The sequence below is a fragment of the Epithele typhae genome (assembly GCF_022376455.1).
Source record: "Epithele typhae strain CBS 203.58 chromosome Unknown BXZ73scaffold_101, whole genome shotgun sequence".
Taxonomy (NCBI): Eukaryota; Fungi; Basidiomycota; class Agaricomycetes; order Polyporales; family Epitheliaceae; genus Epithele; species Epithele typhae.
In genome coordinates, this window is record NW_025954292.1 from 17,441 (window position 1) to 39,429 (window position 21,989).

At 60.0% G+C, this 21,989-nt stretch overlaps 7 protein-coding genes across 7 annotated transcripts; 3 read left to right on the plus strand and 4 right to left on the minus strand.

Moving 5' to 3' along the window:
* Positions 1 to 1,337: 1,337 nt before the first annotated feature.
* On the minus strand, positions 1,338 to 2,499 carry BXZ73DRAFT_34052 (heterokaryon incompatibility protein-domain-containing protein; the record flags this gene model as incomplete). Its single annotated transcript, XM_048017839.1, has 2 exons — positions 1,338 to 1,970; positions 2,365 to 2,499. Coding segments are annotated over 2 exons (768 nt in total), but the record flags the coding sequence as incomplete, so codon positions are not given.
* A 1,400-nt stretch (positions 2,500 to 3,899) lies between these two features.
* Positions 3,900 to 4,094, minus strand: BXZ73DRAFT_36775 (uncharacterized protein; the record flags this gene model as incomplete). The annotated part of the gene is made up of 1 exon (XM_048017892.1): positions 3,900 to 4,094. A coding segment is annotated over one exon (195 nt), but the record flags the coding sequence as incomplete, so codon positions are not given.
* A 1,531-nt stretch (positions 4,095 to 5,625) lies between these two features.
* BXZ73DRAFT_107147 (uncharacterized protein) lies at positions 5,626 to 6,954 on the plus strand (the record flags this gene model as incomplete). The annotated part of the gene is made up of 3 exons (XM_048016843.1): positions 5,626 to 6,078; positions 6,190 to 6,378; positions 6,703 to 6,954. The coding sequence occupies 3 exons, from the start codon at positions 5,626 to 5,628 to the stop codon at positions 6,952 to 6,954; spliced, it is 894 nt and encodes a 297-aa protein (XP_047872033.1).
* A 2,023-nt stretch (positions 6,955 to 8,977) lies between these two features.
* On the plus strand, positions 8,978 to 10,236 carry BXZ73DRAFT_107148 (uncharacterized protein; the record flags this gene model as incomplete). Its single annotated transcript, XM_048016844.1, has 6 exons — positions 8,978 to 9,051; positions 9,103 to 9,230; positions 9,289 to 9,311; positions 9,361 to 9,741; positions 9,836 to 9,983; positions 10,157 to 10,236. The coding sequence occupies 6 exons, from the start codon at positions 8,978 to 8,980 to the stop codon at positions 10,234 to 10,236; spliced, it is 834 nt and encodes a 277-aa protein (XP_047872034.1).
* Positions 10,237 to 11,528: 1,292 nt separating this feature from the next.
* On the minus strand, positions 11,529 to 13,734 carry BXZ73DRAFT_107149 (uncharacterized protein; the record flags this gene model as incomplete). The annotated part of the gene is made up of 11 exons (XM_048016845.1): positions 11,529 to 11,678; positions 11,733 to 11,886; positions 11,932 to 11,955; positions 12,009 to 12,088; positions 12,586 to 12,657; positions 12,729 to 12,924; positions 12,996 to 13,084; positions 13,142 to 13,180; positions 13,267 to 13,375; positions 13,420 to 13,542; positions 13,616 to 13,734. The coding sequence occupies 11 exons, from the start codon at positions 13,732 to 13,734 to the stop codon at positions 11,529 to 11,531; spliced, it is 1,155 nt and encodes a 384-aa protein (XP_047872035.1).
* Positions 13,735 to 16,172: 2,438 nt separating this feature from the next.
* BXZ73DRAFT_107151 (uncharacterized protein) lies at positions 16,173 to 16,674 on the plus strand (the record flags this gene model as incomplete). Its single annotated transcript, XM_048016846.1, has 3 exons — positions 16,173 to 16,271; positions 16,329 to 16,441; positions 16,494 to 16,674. The coding sequence occupies 3 exons, from the start codon at positions 16,173 to 16,175 to the stop codon at positions 16,672 to 16,674; spliced, it is 393 nt and encodes a 130-aa protein (XP_047872036.1).
* A 2,410-nt stretch (positions 16,675 to 19,084) lies between these two features.
* Positions 19,085 to 20,479, minus strand: BXZ73DRAFT_93044 (heterokaryon incompatibility protein-domain-containing protein; the record flags this gene model as incomplete). The annotated part of the gene is made up of 3 exons (XM_048026569.1): positions 19,085 to 19,111; positions 19,252 to 19,896; positions 20,357 to 20,479. 3 exons carry the CDS (start codon positions 20,477 to 20,479, stop codon positions 19,085 to 19,087), a joined length of 795 nt encoding a protein of 264 aa, XP_047872037.1.
* Between the last annotated feature and the right edge of the window lie 1,510 nt (positions 20,480 to 21,989).

Sequence of the window (21,989 nt, forward strand, 5' to 3'; positions counted from 1 at the left end):
TACTGACTCCACGCCAGAGTTAGCGCCACATCAGTGTGCAACAGCATCGTCACGACCGTTCCATGCGCGGTGCTATCGATAGACGGAACTGTTGGTTGGCTCTAGAAAATGTGCGGTGATATTTACAATAGGCCGCGCTCTACGTCTCGTACCACCAGACCTGAAGCTGTACACAAATCGATTTCTTCATCTAAACAAGAGGAATCATTCCAACCGGAATTTCACTTGCAGCGTTTCTCTACCCAACGGACTAGGAAAGAACAATAATACGACGTCCCAAGCCACACCCTGCGCTCGGCGCTCCACTGGCCATGGTCCATTCATATCGATATGATCCGTTTCGCATGAATGTGCAGCCGCAGCGGCCGGGGCTTCTTCATCGCTGTCGGACAAACGAAGGATGCAGAAGCGTGGTCGGCGTGGTACGCCTGGACCTGGCGTCTCCGTGGCGATCCAGGATGACTGAGAGGTTGGGCTGGATGAGCGTGGGTCACGGTTGTCGATGGCGGACTCGGTACGAGAGCATGTCCCAAGAACGACTACAAGTGTTGCAGAAACGATGTACTTGAAATGAAGGGAGACGTTTTCAGTGGAAGGAGGCGGCGGCAGGGTGCTTCTGTCACCGTCGAAGACCATGAATCTTTTCCGGAACTGGAGGAAGTCGCGAAAGACAAGGTGAAAGGCGGAGCCGGTAGTGGTGGCTTCGCAGAAGCGCCTCAGCGACTCCATCCCTGCGGTTTCGCCCTCGAAGAGGCCACCGGTGTACGGAGGGAGGGCTACAACGCGGAGATCGGTCATCGTCCAGCCATGTGAGTCGATCGCCGTGCTTGATTCCCACAGCGACACAACGGGTTCCTCTGCGGGCTGGTAGTGTGGAGCAGCGCTAGCGTTGACGTCGTCATCCACCCTTTCAAGCAAGAGGAAGACGGGGTCGGGATCTCGGCAGAATAAGTCAACGAGGAGGAATCTCTCTGTATCATCCAGAGGTAGAACAGCCGCGTGGAGCTCGATCCCGCCTGGTGACACGGAGAACACGGGAGCATGAAGTTCTGCGGTCGCGCTTGCGATCGAACCGTGCTAAGATGGTCGTCAATGTAGTACAGCGTAGAATGGCATCCATACCAACGTACCTCATTTTGTCCCGTCTGAGAGCGGGCGCTTGTGTCGTAGAACACAGGACGATTTTGGTACAAACGCTGAAGGATGAGAGGATGGCGACGGGTTCGGATAAAGTTCGGCGAAGTCTGAAGGGGGAGAAGATGACGACGCGTTCGGCTTTGAGGTGTTCCCTGAAGGTCCGATTGGAGTTGTTTCAAATTGCCCGTATACCGTCGATCTCCCAGAAGAAATATCGAAGGATCCTGCGAAGTCTTCAAGATCTCCATAAAGAGCCGGCAGAATGCGTGCTGCCCTTCGCCGTAGAGCGTCGGCATATTGACCCCGAAAAGCCCGAAGAGGCTGTAGGCACCGTCTTCCGGCCTCGTGGTTTCCCGATGCGCCGCCCAGAACATGCGCGTCGCGATGCTCGCGTCGGTAAACGGGATCTCGAAGCGGAGGACTGCCGTGGAGACTCCGGTTGCTTGTTGCAGGTGATCGGCGAGCTCGTACTTGGTGCCCAGACAGATCCACTCCTTGGAATAGAACACGAGGATGCGGGACGCGATGAGCTCTTGGAGTGTCCAGCCCCGCGAGTGCCAGCGGCTCCATCGGAAGTAGCGCCACATGCGACGTGAACGAGTGTCGGAGTATTCGACGTCGCTGAGATAGACGTAGCAGATGGCGGAGACGGCGTAGTAGCGGAACATGGAATTGATGCCTTCCGAGAGCTCGGCGCTGCTCTCCTTGTTGATACAGCATGTGTCGACCCAAGCGTACTCATGCCCGTGCCGTTCGGCGAGCTCAAGGAATGATCGAACTTTTGAAGTGAGGCGATCGCGTGGGTTGAACCATGGCGGTGACGACCGGTGTGGCTCAGCGAGTCCTTTGACGGGTGTAGGAGTAGGGGAAAACGGTATCGCAGGGGCACGTGGGTCTGAATGTGTCGAGCGGCCTTGGGTCGAGTCGTATGTCAGCGCCGACTCGGAGGATAAGTGAGCTTTGATTACACTGACCTGGCTCGCATTCAACGGTATCGGATGCTCGATTCCCTTCGGTAGAATCACAGACTACGGGGGAGGAATTGGTACGGCAAGGAGGAGTCAACTGAAGTATCTGCATGATCTGGGACTCCACCCGATGGAGAGCATCTTCCAAGTCTCTGCGAGCCGCAGATTCCCTTGAGACTGCTTCAGAAATTAGAGATCGGAGCTCGGTTCGAGGCAAGGGATGTTGGTCTTCCGGGGAGAAGGTGCTGTTGGATTCTACGTTCAGCTTTTGAACCTTTTGAAACGTATCTTCTTCCTCCCCCCAGGTGTGCGACAGGATGGCATAGCCTCCAGAAACGCGCTCAGGTTGGGGAAAGAAGACGAGGTTCGCGCGCGCGGTTCCCAGGAGCCACATCGCTTCTATCACGAATATTAGCACATGTATGTCACGCGAGAGTAAGCACGAATACCGGGTGAGAGGTGATGTGCACAATTTGCGGGAGGGGTACAGAAACTTGGGGAGCATGAGAAAATGCGATACAAAGCATCAGAAGAGGGGACGTACGATGAGAGTATCCAAGACGGTCGATGGGTTTTGCGGTACTTGGGTTCACAGAGGATGTCGATGGCTGGGAGGAGACACAAGATGGACGGGAGGAGACGTGAGATGGGTCGAGGGCTGAGGGCGAGACGCAAGAGGCCAAGTTGCTGCAAGGGCGACCCCGGTCTCATACACCGACCGCACGCTCCGCCATGCGGAACATGCATGCGATAGCCTCGGAGCACTTCCGATGCTTCTGCTGAGAAATGAAAGCGAACACAGTGTGGGCAGGCTTCGCGCTACCAGGGCGAGATGACCTTCCCTGCCACGAAGATGTCAGGTTCTGATAACGTGCGTGTTCACCCTTGGGCGAGGCTGAGAGGTATGTCATTCGTCGCAAGGTACATGGTGTGGTCCGATACCCAGATGTTCGCCGACGCTTGGATCGCCGGAGTGGACTCCAGTAACCGCGAGTGTCTCAGTCGCGCTCGTTATAAATGAAAGTGTATGCGCGCGAATGGGCACCATATGCCAGTGGTGGGCGAAGCGGGGGATCGGAAAGCAGCTCGACGCCGTCTCCAGGAAGGAGAACCGCGATGTTCTAGATCTCCCAGCCGCACAGCCCTGGTTTGAGCGGAGATGAACACCCCTGAGACAAATGAGTCAGCTGGTCCAGGCATGCACAAAACATACCGTTGCAACGAGGGTTCAGGCAGGTCCGCGGCAGTGCCCCGCCGCGTTGCCGATGACCCCAGGAGGGTTGTGCACAGAAGCATCGCTGCGGAGATGTTTGCACCGATGATCTTCGCAACCTCAGTCGGTCACAAGAGCACGTCCGCGTGAATAGCAAGATCCATGATACTGAAGAGCAGCGGGGCAGCGGGCATCAATATCCCGGAGTAGCACCTTGAGCGCAGGAAGGAAGTGAGGAGCGAGCTGCAGACTCACATGATCACCGCGGTGCGCTCGACCACGCGGACGATAACGCATGTCCAGGAGGACGTGCCGAACAGAGGGTTCCGGAATCAGAGTCGAAACAGCGAGAAACGAGCATTCGGTCGTGGTGCGGCTCTAGACTCGGAGGGGGAACTTCGAGGGGAGCTTCCACAGACGATATGCGCCGCGTGTTTTGCGGGGGACGCAATTGGCTCGAAACGCAGGCACCAGCGCCAACCAGCCCACGGTCCGCATTCTGTCGGTATCGGCGGCCGTCTCTTCCTCGTTTGCTCCAGGCGTTCATGAGCGATATATCGTCTTCTGTTCCCGCGGCGTTCGTTGACGTCGCAGTGGGAGAAGTTCGAGCCCGAGTCACTCGTGCCGAAGCGGATCGTGGTGTTATCCCCCGCGATGCCCGTGGACACGGTGCTGCGGCGGATTGACGGACTCAAGGCGGCGGAGCGAAATGCGTGGAAGGCGGGACCGTTCAGGTGGAGCGGGCGCGGCTGACCAGGCGCGGCGTAGCCAATAGGATGGGGAAGAAGACATGGCGAGGACGTCCGCGCCGCCCAGGATCCGGAGGGGGACGGAAATGCGCAGGAGTCGGCACCAAGCGATACGAGCTCGCGGAGCGCATTGGGCGCACAACGCGCACCCCGTCTTCGTCCTCCGTCTCGAGACGCTGCCCACGGAGATGGGCGTCGCCGTGCGCACGGCAAGCATAGGACAATCTGCAAGCGCCGATGACGACGCGCCTGTTTGGGCACTGCGGACCGAGCGCCGCCGGACGCCGGAACACCCGCAGGCCGGAGGCGCAGGTGCTACGCTCTCTCCTGCTCTTCGTCCACACCCTCGCGCCTCTTCCCTAGACGCGGGCGACGCGCTCTCGTTTCTTCTCGGTGGTCCTCGCGTGGTCAAGTTCCAACCCTGTGAGACCAGCAGGAGTCGCCTTCACAGGGTGCGTTCTTTTGACAGTCTGCGTATCGTTGCGTCCACAGATACTGAACAGGCGGTCTAGCCATCTCGCTGGCTCTTGACAGCAGAGGCCCACTCGCCACCTGTCATCGAATCTAGCTCGGTACGTATCTGCCAGTGTCTTCATTCTTTGCCAGGGTCCCTCTGACCTCCGGTGCAGGACTGTCGGCCGCCTCGTCAGTGAACACCCGCTCTCCGCAATCATACGACGGCCTGGGAATCTCGAGCGGGAGCGTAGGATCGACGGCAGTGGCTGAGGCCAAGGGTGAGTCCACAGCTGCGCCCGTTCCCCACACCACGATCAACGCCTACCCTGCCCTGTGGTTGTGTCGACTGCTTACCGTCGCAATCGCCGCGTCCTCTCAGACGTGCGCGTTCTCCCTCATCCATAGTTTGGTCGCCATCGGCAGGCGATGTCAGTCGTCGAGGCGCATGTTCAATGCCTCATCGAAATACAAGACGTTGTCAACATTCATGAGCGTCGACCTGTTCAACGTGTACATCGCTCGGGAATCCCTGGCGGGTGCGCTCAAGAAGCAACCCAGTGTTAACGGTGAGTTCAGGTCATTCTTCTGGTTACCCCGTACCGCAGTCGGCGCTCCCCTGCGATGTAGTGCGGTAGCTGACGGGTCTTTTTTGGCGAACCTTTACTCGCTAAGGGGTCTCGCGCGCGGACGAGAGTATGTAGCTGCGTAAGCTGCCCACGAGCTGGCGTGCCAACACTCCTGTGGCTCCCTCGACGGCTCAACCTGAAGAGGGAATGGCAGTCAAAGGTAGCAGAAGGGCTTGTCGCGCTTCGACTTCGCGCAACCGAGGTGTGTATTGTGCTACGATCACATGGATTCACTCGTGCTGAGGATGATTCTATTCCAGCCCGTTGGGACAACGATGTGTTTCACGCGTCCCCACCTATAGCTTCTCGCCTCCCGAGGTCGAGTACTGGTCTATAACGGAGACAATCCTGCTTGCAACTAAGCCGCGGTGCGTTGTTTCGCTTTTTTGATTTTCCATGCACTTTCTAACATATCGAAGATAACAGATGTCCAACATTCTTGACAGCAGTGGACCAACGACTCGCACGGATCATCGATGTCGCAGGATCCTCTCTGCGCAATCGTAACTTCTCGCGTTTGCGGCTGCTCCGGGGTCTTATCCTCGCTCGCTCTTGGGGAGATCTTCACTGCCTTCCGCTACTCGGCCTCTGTCCCACAGCAACACCGTCGAACATGCCTGTTCGACCGGTCAACCCCACGGGACGAAGGACCGCTCGGCCAGTCTACTGCCAAGAGCCTCCCACGTGCACATGGCAAGACGATCGTCTCGAACAAGGACTGTGCCGCGGAAGAAGTCGAGGCTTCTACTCGTGTTGCGATACTTGCGAAGGACAACACCCCCGTGCTCCTCCACTGCTCATCCGGAGTCCGGCGGACTAGTGTGTTCATCGCCATCGACGCCGTCCGCGGCAAGATGCAGAAGCACAAGGAGGCCTATGTCGACGACCTTGTCATCTCGCAAGCCGCGTCGGAGATCAGGGCCACTGAAGTGTGTCCGACGAGCAACGCAGATGCACCAGCGTCCCCAGCGACGCCCCCAGCAACGCGGATCCCCCGGCTCCATCCAACTTCCCAACGGTGACGAAGGGACGACGCACAGCCCACGGTTCCGGTCTCTGTCGGCGACTGCGAAGTTGATGTCCCTGTCGCCGGCTTCACCTCGAAATTCATGGATGTCGACGCCCGCTCCCGTCCGCTCCCTGTCGCCTCCACGCCCCACACGCTGCCGCGCTCGTTCGACGCGGTCCGGTCCCCGACACTGCAGGCTTCGCCCGAGCCCGTGGAGGAGGTCCGTCGCGCGGCGATGGGGGTGGCAACAGCGGCGGCTCCGCGGGTCGGAGCAGTGGGAACACGCGAACCTCCCGTCCGGCGGCCAAGCTCGCCAGCGATGAGCGCGTCCGGGCTCCGTCATCGGAAGGACGGGGAGGTTGTGCGTCAACGTCCTGGAATCGACGTCGACGAGCGATACGGTTTCTAGCTCCTCGACACCGCCGGAGGCCGAAGCATCTTTGTCCTCGGACCTGTCGCTCGCCGCCCAGCTGCAACGGGTCCACTCCTGGTGGTCCGAAGTCCACTGGTCGAAGGAGGGGCACTCGCTCTCGCCCCCCTCCAGTGCTCGCCGCTGCCGCGGGCCCTTCCTGCCCCGCTTCTGTCCTTCTCCGCCAACGCCAACAATCCGCGGAAGGCGTTCCAGAACTCCGGTAGCCGCCCCTCGCCCGACGGCACGACGCACGTCGCAGAAGCGTCGCCCGACCCGCGCAGGCTGCACTCGGACTCGTCGCCGCTGTCGCTGTCGACGCACGACTCCGAGCCGACCTGGCATGTGATCGAGGACATGCGCAAGCAGCGGATGAGCCTTTGCTAGAGCCTCTTTGCTCATCACGCGATCATCAAGGGGCTTTCTGGTGGTCTTCGACGAGGAGAAGCGGCATGGCATGCGAAGCACCACGCGCGCGCATCCACATCTGCGTCCTCAGCAGGCCCGTCTCCCCCAGCCCCTCACGGCCGCAGCCCACCCGCCCTCGCCGCTCAACGTGCACGCACAACCCGAGGCGCTCCCTTCATCGCCTCGCGTCGTCCTTTGTCCCCTGCGCAGCGGACTCCGACCACTCTGTGAGCCCCGCGTGCGTGCTGTTGGAGGCGCGGAGCGTCTCGGAGACGCACTCCGGCGACATCGCGTCCGACGCAGACGCGAGTCGGCAGAGGGGCACAGTTACAGACGACAGGGGAGTAGCTTGATATCCCATGTAGTAACAAGTGTCGACAATATATGTAGCGGTCTGCAGCAATCGCAAGAGTCGCAAAATGCTATGAGAGTCAGCGTGACAGCAGGCACTCGGCAGACGCATCGACGCCGGTCGCCGACGTCATCGCTCAGATCTCAGATGGCACGACTCCGGCCCGGATAAACGCCGTATCCGGTCGTCGCCGCCGCGTCTGCGCACTCGCTTGTCGCCGCACATCCGCCCTCTCTCGCACACTCGCCCTCGCCCGCTCGCCCGCACGACGTCGCAGACAGGTCTAGAGGAGGAGATGGGGCATGCCGGTACGTCAGCTCACGCCCTCGCTCTTGTGTTCCCCCCCGCATCTCTCGCTCGGGTGCGTCCCTTTCGATGCCCCCACCGCGATGCACTCGCAATATGGAAGGCGTCGACGGCCGCAGGGTGTTTCTGGGGGCCCGGGGGTAGATGGCGCTGGGGTCGTGTTCCGGAGGAATGAGCACTCTGGTGGCGGACAGGGGTCTAGCATCCTTGTTCTGTGGACAAGTGATGATGAACTAGGCCGCTTGAGGAGTTCTGTCCGGGCTCAATACGTGCCAGAGGTACTCGATGAGGCACGGTGACGGTCCTGACGACGTCCCACAGACGCAAGACACGCGCTCTATGGTGCGGTGCGCGCAAGTTCAGGCTCAAGACGCGCTCGTGTGCAGATATGAAGATCCGGATGGAACGATGAATTCCGCAGGACCAAACCAGTGCGCTGCCAGGTATGTGCGGCCGTTGAAGCCTCGCCCATCGTTGCTCACAAAGTCACTTCTCAGCGTCCGCGACGCCCGCCACATTCAAGACCGTCGTCTCGTGGTCGGCCATTTAGTCTACGACGTCAACTTCATACGCAGGCCGTGGGACCGCGCGAGTGGAAAGAAGAAGTTGACGCGGCCGCATGGGCCACACCCCCCGACAGGCTGGCCGCACCAATTGCTTGAATTGAGCACACAACCCGACCACGTGCCATCGCAAATCCCTCGCGCCCAAGGTCGACGGAGCACACCCGCCTCGATGGACAGCAGCGATAGCTCGCGAACTGCGCGTCACTGAAGACTCGTCCGGCCCCGTATTCCGTGAACACGAGAGCTGAAGCGTCCGCTGAATCCCGATGCTGGCCGTACCCAAAACGTGTCCCAGCACGGCCGTAGCGCGGTATGGACGAACCTTCCGGAGCGGCCGCCCTCTGAGCCCGTTCCGTCGACGCCGTCCCGCGCGGGCCAGTCTGTGGGATTGCGCCCACAAGTACGCAACGCGGTGATCCAGCTCCCAGGATCCCATCTGTTGCTTGCCGCTGCGCCCCATCCGTCGGACGTTCCCTCTCCGCCGCACTCCGGCTCTCCGTCCTCCACGTCTCCAACCTCTTAATCCCAAACGTACGGGAACAGACGTTTCCGTCGACCCCCCTCCAGACCGTCCATCTTCTCGCCGCGCGCACCGTCATCATCACGCAGTACCCCCACTGGCGCGCTGTGCTCGCCGTCGGATACGTCTCCGCCGGGCGCATCCAGCCGCGTCTTGCGACACAGATCACACTAATTCGCCTCAACGACATCGCTGCGGCCATCAGGGCCATACAGTCAAAGATGACCATCTAATTCGTCGACGGTGGGCTTTTTGAAGATGCGTATGGGCGATTCGAATCGGTTAGAGGCGTTCCTCTCCCACCTCACGCGGATGCGGAGGAGTAACGTTCCGTAAGTCGACGTCTGTCTCCTTTATGGCTTTATCTAACGCACGTGGACCAGGGACTGCACCCATGATCCCATGACCACCACCATCTACCTTCTGCACCGCGACGTGCCTCCAAGATGGCCATCAAGCACCTGTGTCGTGAAACTGTTTGCCATCGGGGAAGAATCCGACGGGGCCTTTCGTACGTATGTTGCTCGCTCGCTTGCTGTTGCACTAGTCATGCTGAACATTCCCAACAGGTACACTCATGCTCCCTGACGAGGTACTTTGCTACACGAGACGCAATCGGATCGACTCCTTCGCCATCATAGACGGGGTCTGTCATAGGTCGCCAGCCACTCCCCACTCCCGCATCCCCTCGCCGAGCTCGCGACGGGTGTCAACACCTGGCCACGCGCGTGCTCGGCAACACCTTCATCCTTGGACGCACACGCCATTCTCCGATGAACGTCTGCCTTCCCCCGAACGTGGTCGCGTTCTTCGGCCTCTCCATGCGCCTCCAACGCGTCGGCCACCTCACCTACTGGCTCTCCGGGTTTCACGCACGCATCCTCAGCGGCTCCACGGCACGTTCCCGATCTCGGATCGCAAGCCGCGGCGCATGCTCACGGACCCGGTGGCTCGTCAACCTCGACATCGTGCTCGAGACCACGCTCGCCGCCCTCCGCTTCTCCGCGCTCCCAGCCGGTTTGGTGCGCGCGCGGACATCGCCGTGCGGGAGGCGCCGCTCGAGCCAACGAGCGCAATGCACATGTTCATGACGGGGCACCCGCCCCCGTGGTGGAGCTGTGCACGCTCCTCGTCCTGTGCCGCGTGGACGCCATCTCTCTCGGCTCGCTCGCCGAGGCCGACCTGGTCCGGCGCGTGTTCGAGGACCGGCCGTGGGGGCCGGTGCTAGGGACCCAGGGACGGCATTCGTGCTCACCGAGCTCGAGTACGTGCACCGCAGCAAGTCCGTGCGGGTCCGGATGAGCGAAAGGCGGGTGGTACGGATGCGGGGTGAGAGGCGGCATGCACGGTGCTGTGCCGAGGCGAGAATCGGTCCCAAGGTGCGCCAGCCTTTTTGCGTTCAGAGGTGATCGTTTGATTGACGTTACTAGAGCTTAGGGTTTGAGACGAACGAGCAAGGCTTTCTGCTCCGCCGGTCCATGGCGACTCGTTCTTCCGGATGCGGGTCGCAGATCTAGAGCGCAGCGCAGCGCTCGACGAAACAACCTGCGGCCCATCGGTTTGAACCTGCTCCGGACGGCGGGCGGGACGCGCTGCTGCTCGATCGCGCGCTGCCAGCTGTGCGGCCTGCAGCGTGCATTAAGCCTAGTCCGACGGGGGCGCGCCCGAAGCTTTCGAGAAAGCTTCAAGACCGTCAAGCCTGCGGGAAGGGATACCGGCGGGATGCAATCGTGATCGGGCTCGGGCGCAATCTCCACCCGAATTACTCGTGTCGAGGGGGAGCGAGCAGGGTGGATGGCGTGACCGTGCAGGTGGGATGTATGCCGGAGTCTGTTCAGTTTGCGCGGGGGCCCAGGGGACGCTGCAGGCGAGACTCCGCGTGTCTAGACACTCGTCATCTGTCAATGCGTAGAGTGCGTTCGCAAATATTGAGTCGGAGACTTTCCTCGTATCTGGAAAAGAACCTACAGGCCTGACGCTACCTGCACGGCGTACGTGCGGCTTCGCCGCTCGCACCTTGGCGCTACTTGTTTTGTCCGTCCGTTGTGGCGCGAAATGATGGCCCTGGAAATGTCTCAGAATCGCCCAATCCGCAAGGTGTGATCGCATCAGATGAATCCGCCACCATCCGTGTAGCCTTATAAAAGCATGAGGACCGATGGGGTTGTTCCCCTCCGTCCGCCCTCTCCTCTGACTCAGGGTATTCTCTACTGTCATGCTCGTCTCATCGACATCAGCCACGCACTGGCCTGAGGAAGTCCCCGCGCTTTGCTCAAAGACCCTTCATCTCGTCGTGGTATGGGATGCATTCTAAAAACTTTCCCGCATGGCTGCCACTCATAAAGATGCTTCGTTTGAGCTAGGTCAGGCGGCGTTCGGTCGGTCTGCACTGTGTGCGACCGCCGCGCGGACACCGACAACTCAGAGGTCGAAGAATGGCGAGAAAGATGTGCGGTAAGCGACGCTTCACACGGGTCATCTGCACTGCTACTGCTACCGCCGCAAAGGGGCCCTCCGCGGCGGTTGGCACGGCGACGACCACAATGAGACACGATATTAGAGGCGTCCGAGATCGCGCGCGGCCGCCTGTCCCTCAGCCGCAAATGGTGGCAAGTGCTCGCTGACGGGCGCGACCACCTCTAAGTGTGCCTGCGACGTTCGGACTGGATCCAATATTGAAGCTCGGAGAACGACGCGCTGCAGTGCTCACAAGAAACGGGTACGCATCCTTCAGTTCAATGCGCAATCGCCGGGTGGCGGCAACGCATGTCACCGTGTTTGGGTCATGCCGATCGTCGAGCGCAACGGCTCACAGCTGAAAGATGATGACATGAGACGACGACGACTGAGTGCTACACTGTGCTACACCATGATGCAAGATACTCAAGCGACCGATGCGCTCATGCTCGGTACCACCCGGGCTAGCATTCCAAACAACCCCGTCCGTGCCCTGCATCACCTGCATGCCATGTTCGTCAGCCGCACACAAGTGTGTGAGAGTCAGTGTACGTACCTTCTGGTTGTTGATGGGCATGTCCTTCATCCAGCGCGTGAGCCACTCGTGAGAGGTCCATGCGAGGTCGAAGATCTCGCGCAGGTTCGGTGTAGCGTGAGCAACCGTATCACTGATGATCGCGCTTTGATCTGCGAGCGTAGCCATCTGGACGCTGTTTCCGGGTCGAGTGAAGTAGACAAGGGAGTATCACTCGTACAGCGTCAGCTGTTCTCCAGGAGGTCTGTTCAGATCTGAGTCAGTGGAGACAGAGTGCGCGTGTGACGGAACGCTTACACGATGCGGTGGAGGTTGGACCTGAGAAAGCCACCGCTGAGGATTGTCAGCGCATCTCCGATCGCGTGGCTGGGAACAGGCTGTATCGCGGCGAGACGGCTGTCAGTTCCATACCAGCGCGATCGTGCGAAGGATACCTACCTTGCGATACCGCCACGTCCGCGTGCCGGCAGCCCCCCAAAACAGTCACGAAAGAACGACAGGTGGTCAAATTAGGTATGAGCGGTGAGCGTCGCCTTGGCTTCGTCGGTGCCCTCGAACGGCTCGCGCGGCCGGCTCCGCGTGACCCGCACCTCGCTCCCGCCCCACTCCTCCTTCCGATGCTTGCATGCGGACGTACTGCGCGGCAGCCTGAGCTTCTCGTTGAGAATCGCGAGCATCGTCCCGTTCACCTCGATCGCGCGCCGGACGAAGGGGCCCACCGCGTCGCCCATGCGCGCATTCACCAGGGCGGGTAGGCATATGGCGCGCGACCATGGGACACAAGCGCGTCCTCCGCGGCGACGTTGAGGAACTCAGTCGTTCGCCCGCCGGCTGTTCGTCGGGTGTATCATCTTGCGGCTGCAGACGTTCGTACGCGCGCGTAGTTTTGCTCAGGGGGCGCGCGAAAGAGCGGGTGCATCTGGGGCCACAGTCCACTGAGTTTGAGCTGTATGCGGATAGGATGGGCAACCACGGTCAGCCCTTGGCAACAGCGCACATCAGCGGAACAGGACACACCTTGCAGTTTGTCACCCGCTGCGATTTGACCCTCCTCGCCAGCCACTCCATCGCCGTCACGCCAGGGGCGTACTTCCCCGGGGGCGCGTAGGCGACCGCCGCAGCGATGCGCTCGCTCTGCCCGGACAGAACCCGCAGCTCGACGAAGTCGTTCGGGGGTGAAGAACACGACCGAGTGCCGTTCGTACTGGGCTTGCTCCCGCGGAGGCGGGCTGGGAAGGGGGTGAGCCGCGGAGTATCAAATGGGAATGTCGTGGACAAACTCACACGACGCGATGGATGTTGGAGCGTAGGATGCCGCCGGAGACGATGTTGAGCGCGTCGCCAATGTTGCAGGTCGCGTGTCCGGGCAGGGGCTGAGCGACGGACGACTGCGTGAGCATGAGCGCGGCGGATCGAAAAGGATCACTGACCTTGACGCAGAACCATTGGTCAGACCTTGGCGGGAACACCTGCAAGCCCCCGAGGCGGTTGTGAAGGAACGATTGAGGGAAGCGATGTCAGTGCAACGCGAGGGGCCACAAGGCAAACCACTCACCAGGGACCCAAAGTCCGTGGGCGCCGTCAGGAACGTCGTCTCCTGCGGCCCGGGATACGGCGGCGCTCTGAACTCCTCGACCTTGTGGAGAGACGCGAGGGGGCCCGAGCTTGTCGTTGAGGACGCCGGATCGCGAGCGACTTCTTCACGAACGGCGTGATGGTGGAATCCATTCGCGCGTTGACGGCGGAGGGGTACGTGCGACGCGCGACGGCCGGCCAGGCGTGCGTGTCGTCCTTGGAGATGTTGACAAACTCAGGCACGTCGCGCGTGCCTCTGTCTGCCTTGTAGCCGCGCCGATGCGGAGGTCGGTGGAAAGTGCAAAAGCAAGCGGTTGGAGAGAACGTACCCGAACGAAACACCTTGGTCTCCCTGCTCAAAGAGGAGCTTCTCCTTGAGGGTAAGAGCGATCGTCTCTTCGCGCATCGCAAACATACCTTCCGCTTCCTCGTGTACGCTGTGGTTCATGAGGTTTGGGAAGGATCACCGGTTAGTCGTAACGTTCACTCAAGCACTGCGCAGTCACTCACTACCAAAACCCTGTCGCAGCCCTCCAGAACCTCTCAACCTCATGCGCATCTCGAGCTCACAGTTGATCACGAACAGGACAGGTGGGGGCATCCTGAGGGAAAGTCGGGTAGTGTTTCAGACCAGGCATGGCGACACTGACTCAGGGAGTATGGATCGCAGCGTACCTATGCCCTTTGAGTTTATGAGACGGGTGTCGGCACTCCGGGCTCCGCGAGAAATGTGCTAAACTTGCAGCATGATCTCATGAATCGGAGGGGGATGAAGTGGCGAAGCAAGAGCAGGGCGCGTCTCGGTGGGGGTTCCGCGGGGAAGGATAGGGGTGGTGAGAGGAGGTAGGAGGAAGTGGATGTCCGAGTCTCGACAGGACTCGAGAACGCGGCGCCAACACGAGACGGCTGATGTAAGCGATCGGGTCCGACTCGTCGCTCGTGTGCAAGCCACATCTTTCAACTTGTTCATCAGCCAAGGTGCGCTTCTACTTATATCGATGGCGAACATGCGTATATGTTCATGCCACCATCCTCGGACTTGTTTTAGCTGACGTCCCCTCTCCGTGTTCAGGTACTTCGTCGCCACAACTACGCATACTTCTTGGAGCACTTGAACGCAGGCTGCGGGACCGCACGAGTGGAAAGAATTTGACGCGACCACATGAGCCACGACCCTCGACAGGCTGGCCGTACGAGCTCCTTGACGAGCACACAACTCGACCACGTGACATCGGAAAGCTCTCGCGCCCTCCGCAAAGGTCGACGAAGTACACCCAGATGGACAGCGGCGGCGACGCCTCGCGAACTGCGCGTTGCTGAAAACTCGGCCGGCCCCATGTGCCGCGAACACGAGAGCGGTGGCGTCCGTTGAATCCCGACGCCGGCCGTACCAAAATGTGTGTGAGCACGGTCATAGCGAGGTGTGGACGAACCTTTTGGAGCGGCCGCCCTCTTATCCTGCCACTTCCCTCGACGACGTTCCACGCGGGCCAGTCTGCGTGGGATTGCGGCCACAAGTACCCAGCGCGACCTGGCTCCCGCCTGCTGCTCGCCGTCGCGCCCCAACCGCCCGACGTCCTCTCCGCCACCCCGCGGCTCTCCGTCCTTCACGGCTTCATCCTCTTGATTCCCAACGCACGCGAAAAGACGTTCCCTTCGACGTCCCTCCCGACCGTGCATCGTCACGCGCTGCTCCCAATAGCGCGCCGTCTCTTCGACGCCCTCCGCCTCGACTCCCTGCGGGCACCTCTCCGCCGGGCGCATTCGGCTGTTCTCCTGGCCCTTCACCACCATCTCGACGCGTCTCCAGCGCCCACGCGCGTGAACCTCGACGCCTCACATGACAACCTCACTCGAGTCGCCACCTCCACCTCCGGTCGCGGGCACCTGTGATGGCACCCCCGCTGCGACCGCACACCCGACGCGCACGCGTTCCCCGCGCGCTGGCCCGAGCGTGGCCTCTCCTCCGCCCCCTTGCTCCCCTCCGCGCGCGCTGCGCCTCCGCCCCGAGACCGACGCATTGCTCGCGCTTGCCACGCTCCTCAAGCATCTAACCGCCCTCGAATTCGCGCGAAGCCCCTACCGTGCGCCTCGGACTGTCTCCGCGACGACTCCTAGTGGGAGCCACCACCGCATTCTTGCACGCGGTACAAGCCGAGCCGGACGCGGGGGAGGCGGTCTGCTCGGCCCCACGCATGCTCGCGCTCGAGCTGTACCCGCCGCGATGCCACGCGCGCGCGCGCGCGCGTCGTCGCACTCACTTCCCTCGCATCCTCCATGCCGACTGTGGCACCCGCTCTTCACAGCGTGCCATTTCGCTACTACACGTACTGGTCCTCTCTCCGAACCCCACGGCCTCTCTCGATATCAACCACGATCCCTCGTGCAGCTCACCCCGACTCCACCTCCAGCGGTCCACGGCTGTTGATATCTGAACGAACCAGGACCACTGCGTCACCCAGCGCGCCGTAGCGTTGGCGACGTTCTGACATCGGATCCCATGTGAGTGCCGTTTGTTCAATTCTCTTGAGAATCCCCTGTCTAGGTCGCCGGATCTCTCTCCACACCCGTCGCGCTATCCCGCTAATTTCTGCGCCCATTTCCCCAATCAGTGTCAGGTCACCTTGACACAGATTCGAGCTGGGAAGCGGGGTGACGTCACTGCGACGTCTGATCTGGACGCGTGCCCTTCTCATCTATACTCCAAGGTGAGTATATGCGCAGGTTGAATGAGGATGCGGGAGGATCAACACGTGCTGGGACCCAGTTTTCAGGCAGGGCGCGTCTTCAGACGAGCTTCCTCGCATCTGGAAGGGTGGACGAGCATGCTACGGCAGATTCGGGATTACGCGGAGAGACGGCCCGCGGAACCGAGGCGCTCTCCCCATGTTCTACAACCCGATGCACGTTTGGCCTTTCTTTGAAAGCGGTCATTGGAGACTGATGACTCTCTTCTGCAGAAATCCCACCCAAAAATTCTTCCCAGTAGGCGGGACTCGTCTGCGGCGTTGGTCCTGTAACAGACGCGCGCGATATTGATAGACCGGGACGGACGATGTGGTTGATCTATTCAACCTGTTGGACATCGGGAGTTCGCCGACGGACCGCCTCTCCGAGCTTGGGTTCCTCCTCGGAGGTGTTGGACTCAATGGTACGTACTCCGAGATACCCTCGTTTGATACAGTGCACTGACTCACCTATCTACAGACCGTCTCGTCTTCGGAGCAGCGTCCCGACGACGACCAAGGAACAAGCCGGCCCCTTCGCCCTCCTCGACATCCATAACGCCACCGTTGGGCGGGACCTCTGCCTGGTTATGCCTCTCGCCCAACTCAACGCCGCCTCAGATCTGACGGAGCGCATCGGGATCCAGGCTACTCTGGTGTGAACGTACTCCGGTGTGAGCATTGGGTTCATGGTACACGCGCTGGAAATATCGCACGCTCACTCACCGCTAATCCCGTTGCATAGGCCCCAGTTCTTGCGCAGCGAAGCCAGTGGATGGCGCATGGCGCGCTCGCGCCGGCAGCCGCATGCTCTCGATCTCCTTGAAGCGGACGTGTCCATGTTAATACAAGATCAGGAGACCGGGCACACTAATATAACGGTGAGAATACGCGGATGACAGTGACACAGATGGAGAACTGACCACAGCACTCGCGCAGCGAGGTCATCTACTCTTGAGAACTCGATTTTCAGTGCGCGTGGTCCTGAAGGCCTGAATGCTGCTTGGTTGTAAGTGAGTGCACTGGAAATCATTGGACCCGTCTCGCACTGACCATCACACCTCCGTATAACGGGTCTCTCTACTGATACGCACGCGCTGTCGCCGTACAGTGCAGGAGCACGAACCCTACACCGTCGACCAGGCTAACGTACGCCCGCGCGATCATCTCCGCGTTCGGTCCTCGTCTTCGCGTACCTAGTCTATTCCGGCTCGCGCACCCTTCGCTATCCGCCCGCGGATACCATATGACTACCACATAGGCATATAGCATGGGCCCGTCAAGATGCGATCGCACCACGGCGTCCTCCGTGCACTCTCGCGGTCTACACCGCGCGCACTCCACCACCACCGCCCGCGGCGCAGCGCCCTCTCCTTTTCGCGATGGCACCCCGTAGCCGTCCTCGTACGTTCTCTTATCACTTGATTTCTTACAAGACTCCCCCTTCTTCGTCCCCTTTTCATGTCTCTCTCTCTTTCTCCACCTCCGTCCATCTCCACGCTCTCTCTCGCTTCTTTCGGAGTGTATCCCCGTCACGGGCTCATAATTGGCTTCGGTACAGTCTCTTCTCTTAGATATATACGCCCTTGCTCCGCGCGCGCTGTATGCCTGTAGGCTATGAGTCAATTCTCCCTCAATTCTCGCGTGTGTGGTGTGCACATCCAGTTTCGCCTCGACTTCTTCTCGCTAAACCTCGACCTTGTACACGCACACGCACACGACCCCTTCCTGACTCTCGCCCTCGCGTCCTTCATCTTACCAGCCGGTGTGTCCGACCTCCTCTTCCTCACGTCTATTCCCCCGTCCTCGTCCACTCCGTGCGCCGTGCGTTCTGCCTCCACGCGGGGCGTCGTATCTTGCCTTTTTTTCACCTCACTCAACGTCCTGAGCCTCGCGGATACGCGAGATCGCTCCCTCGCCCTCACCCCTGCCACCGAGTCTACGCCAGGGTTGGCGCCGCATCAGCGTGCAACAGCATCGTCACGACCGTTCTTAGCGCGGTGCCATCGATAGATGGAACTGTTGGTTGGCTTTGGAAAATGTACGGTGATGTTTACAATAGGCGGCGCTCTACGTATCGTACCACCAGACCTGAAGCTGTACACAAATAAATTTCTTCGTCTATCGTGACCTGACTCGTTCAAACCGGAATTTCACTTGCAGCGTTTCTCTACCCAACGGACTAGGAACGAACGATAACACGACTGCCACTCCCGCCAAAAATTCGTCTTCCGACCGCCGCACTCGGCGCTCCACTGGCCATGGTCCGTCCATGTCAATATGATCCGTTTTGCACGAATGCGCAGCCCCAGCGGCTGGGGCTTCTTTATCGCTGTAGGACAAACGAAGGATGCAGAAGTGTTGTCGGCGTGGTACGCCTGGACCTACTAGCGTCTCCGTGGCAATCCGGGATGACAGAGAGGTTAGCCTGGATGTGCGTAGGTGGTTGTCGATGGCGGACTCGGTACGAGAGCATGTCCCAAGAACGAGCGTTGGATGGCGGTTAAAACAAAGAGAGACGTCTTCGGTGGAAGGAGGCGGCGGCAGGGTGCTTCTGTCACCGTCGAAGAAAAGTCCAATTTTCTGGAGCTGGAGGAAGTCGCGAAAGACAAGGTGAAAGGGGGAGCCGGTAGTGGTGGATTCGCAGAAGCGCCTCAGCGACTCCATCCCTGCGGTTTCGCCCTCGGAGAGGTCACCGGTGTACGGCGGGAGGGCTACAACGCGGAGATCGGTCATCTTCCAGCCATGTGAGTCGATCGCCGTGGTTGATTCCCGCAGCGACACAACGGGACCCTCTGCGGGCTGGTATAGCGGAGCAGCGTGAGGATTGAGCTTGGAGTCGTCCACCCTTTCAAGCAACAGGAAGACGGGGATGCGATGTCGGCAGAATAAGTCGACGAGGAGGAATCTCTCTGTATAATCCAGAGGCAGAACGGCCGCGTGGAGCTCGATCCTGCCTGGTGACACGGAAAACGTGGGAGCACGGAGTTCTGTGGTCGTGCTTGCAATCGAGCCCTGCTAAAATGGTCGTCAATGTAGCACAGCGTAGAATGGCATCCATACCAGCGTACCTCATCTTGTCCTCTCTGCGATCGGGCGCTGTGTTCATATCTAATTACCTCAGGAACAGGGTAGATTAGGCTAAAGGTCGGCGAAGGCTGAAGGGGGAGAAGATGGCGACGAGTTCGGCTGTTGGGTGTTCCCTGGAGGTCCGATTGGAGGTCTTCCAACTTGCCCACATCCCGTCGTCTTCCCAAGAGAAAACTCGAAGGATCCCGCGACGTCTTCGAGATCTCCATGAGGAGCCGGCAGAATGCGAGCCGCCCTTCGCCGTAGAGCGTCGGCATGTTGACCCCGAAAAGCCCGAAGAGGCTGTAGGCGGCGTCTTCCGGCCTCGCGGTTTCCCGATGCGCCGCCCAGGATATGCGCGTCGCGATGCTCGCGTCGGTAAACGGGCTCTCGAAGCGGAGGACTGCCTCGGAGATCCCAGTTGCTTCTTTTAGGCGATCAGCGAGTTCGTACTTGGTGCCCAGAGAGATCCACTCTTTGGAATAGAACACGAGGACGCGGGACGCGATGAGCTCTTGGAGAGTCCAGCCCCGCTTGTGCCAGCGGCTTCTTCGGAAGAAGATCCACATTTCGTCTGGATCATCGTAGGAGTATCCAACGTCGCTGAGGTAGACGTAGCAGATGGTGGAGCGGGCGTAGTAGCGGAACATGGAATTGATGCCTTCCGAGAGCTCGGCACTGCTCTCCTTGTTGATACAGCACGTGTCGACCCAAGCGTACTCGTGCCCGTGCTGTTCGGCGAGCTCAAGGAATGATCGAACTTTTGGAGTGAGGCGATCGCGTGGGTTGAACCATGGTGGCGACGAGCGGGATGGCTCAGCAAGTCCTTGGACGGGTGCGGGGGTAGGGCGAAACGGTGTCTCGGGAACGCGTGGACCTGAACCCGTCGCGTGTGTCAGCGCCGACGAAGAAAGATGAGGTTTCATTACGCTGACCCGGCTCGCATTCAGTACTCGTCTCTTCTCTCTCTCGGGGATTCCCTTCAGCGCGATCGCGGACGACGGAGGAGGCGCTAGAAGGACGTAGACAGTATAACAGCAACGCGAGCGTCTGCATCATCTGGAACCCCACCCAATGGAAAGCACCCCACAAGTCTCTGCAAGCCGCAAATGCTTTTGGGACTGCCTCGGAAATGAGAGATCGTCGATCGTCGCGCCGAGCCGCCGCTTCTTGAGAGATTGCCTGGGCCATGAGAGATCGGAGCTCGGCTCGGGGCAAGGGGCGTTGGTCTTCCGGGGAGAAGGTGCTGTTCGATTCTTCGTTGAGCTTTTGAACTTTTTGAAATGTCTCTTCCTTTCCTTCGAGCCAGGTGTGCGACAGGATGGCATAGCCTCCAGGAACGTCTTCAGGTTGGGGAAAGAAGACGAGGTTCGCGCGCGCGGTGCCCAGGAGCCACATCGCTTCCATCACGAGTATTAGCACGTGTATGCCACGCAAGGGTAAGCACGAATACCGGGTGAGAGGTGATGTGCACGATTTGCGGGAGGGGTACAGAAACTTGAGGAGCATGAGCAAATGCGATATAAAGCATCGGAAGAGGGGACGTACGATGAGAGTATCCAAGACGGTCGATGGGTTTTGCGGTATTTGGGTTCACAGAGGATGTCGATGGCTGGGAGGAGACACAAGATGGACGGGAGGAGACGTGAGATGGGTCGAGGGTCGAGGGCGAGATGCAAGGGGCCAAGTTGCTGCAAGGGCGACCCCGGTCTCATACGCCGACCGCACGCTCCGCCACGCGGAACATGCATGCGATAGCCTCAGAGCACTCCCGATGCTTCTGCTGAGAAATGAAAGCGAACACAGTGTGGGCAGGCTTCGCGCTACCTAGGGCGAGATGACCTTCCCTGCCACGAAAATGTCAGGTTCTGATAACGTGCGTGTTCACCATTGGGCGAAGCTGAGAGGTATGTCATTCGTCGCGAGGTACATGATATAGTCCGATACCCAGATGTTCGCCGACGCTTGGATCGCCGGAGTAGACTCCAGTATCCCGAGTGTCTCAGTCACCGCCTCGTTATCAATGACAGTGTATGCGCGCGAATGGGCACCATATGCCAGTGGTGGGCGAAGCGGGGGATCGGAAAGCAGCTCGACGCCGTCTCCTGGAAGGAGAACCGCGATGTTCTAGATCTCCCAGCCGCACAGCCCTGGTTTGAGCGGAGATGAACACCCCTGAGACAAATGAGTCAGCTGGTCCAAGCATGCACAAAACATATCGTTGCAACGAGGATTCGGGCAGGTCCGCGGCAGTGCTTCGCCGCGTTGCCGATGACCCCATGCCACGGTCCAGGAGGGTTGCGTACAGAAGCATCGCTGCGGAGATGTTTGGACCGACGATCTTTGCAACCTCAGTCGGTCACAAGAGCACGTCCGCGTGAATAGCAGGATCCATGATACTGAAGAGCAGCGGGGCAGCGGGCATCAATATCCCGGAGTAGCACCTTGAGCGCAGGAAGGAAGTGAGGAGCGAGCTGCAGACTCACATGATCACCGCGGTGCGCTCGACCACGCGGACGATAACGCATGTCCAGGAGGACGTGCCGAACAGAGGGTTCCGGAATCAGAGTCGAAACAGCGAGAAACGAGCATTCGGTCGTGATGCGGCTCTAGACTCGGAGGGGGAACTTCGAGGGGAGCTTCCGTAGACGACATGCGCCGCGTGTTTTGCGGGGGACGCAATTGGCTGGAAACGCACTGTCGGTATCGGCGGCCGTCTCTTCTTCGTTTGCTCCAGGCGTTCATGAGCGATATATCGTCTTCTGTTCCCGCGGCGTTCGTTACTCATGTAGAAGGGGATCGTGGCGTTGTCCCCCGCGATGCCCGTGGACACGGTGCTGCGGCGGATTGACGGACTCATCTTCTGTCGAGGCGGCGGAGCGAAATACGTGGAAGGCGGGACCGTGCA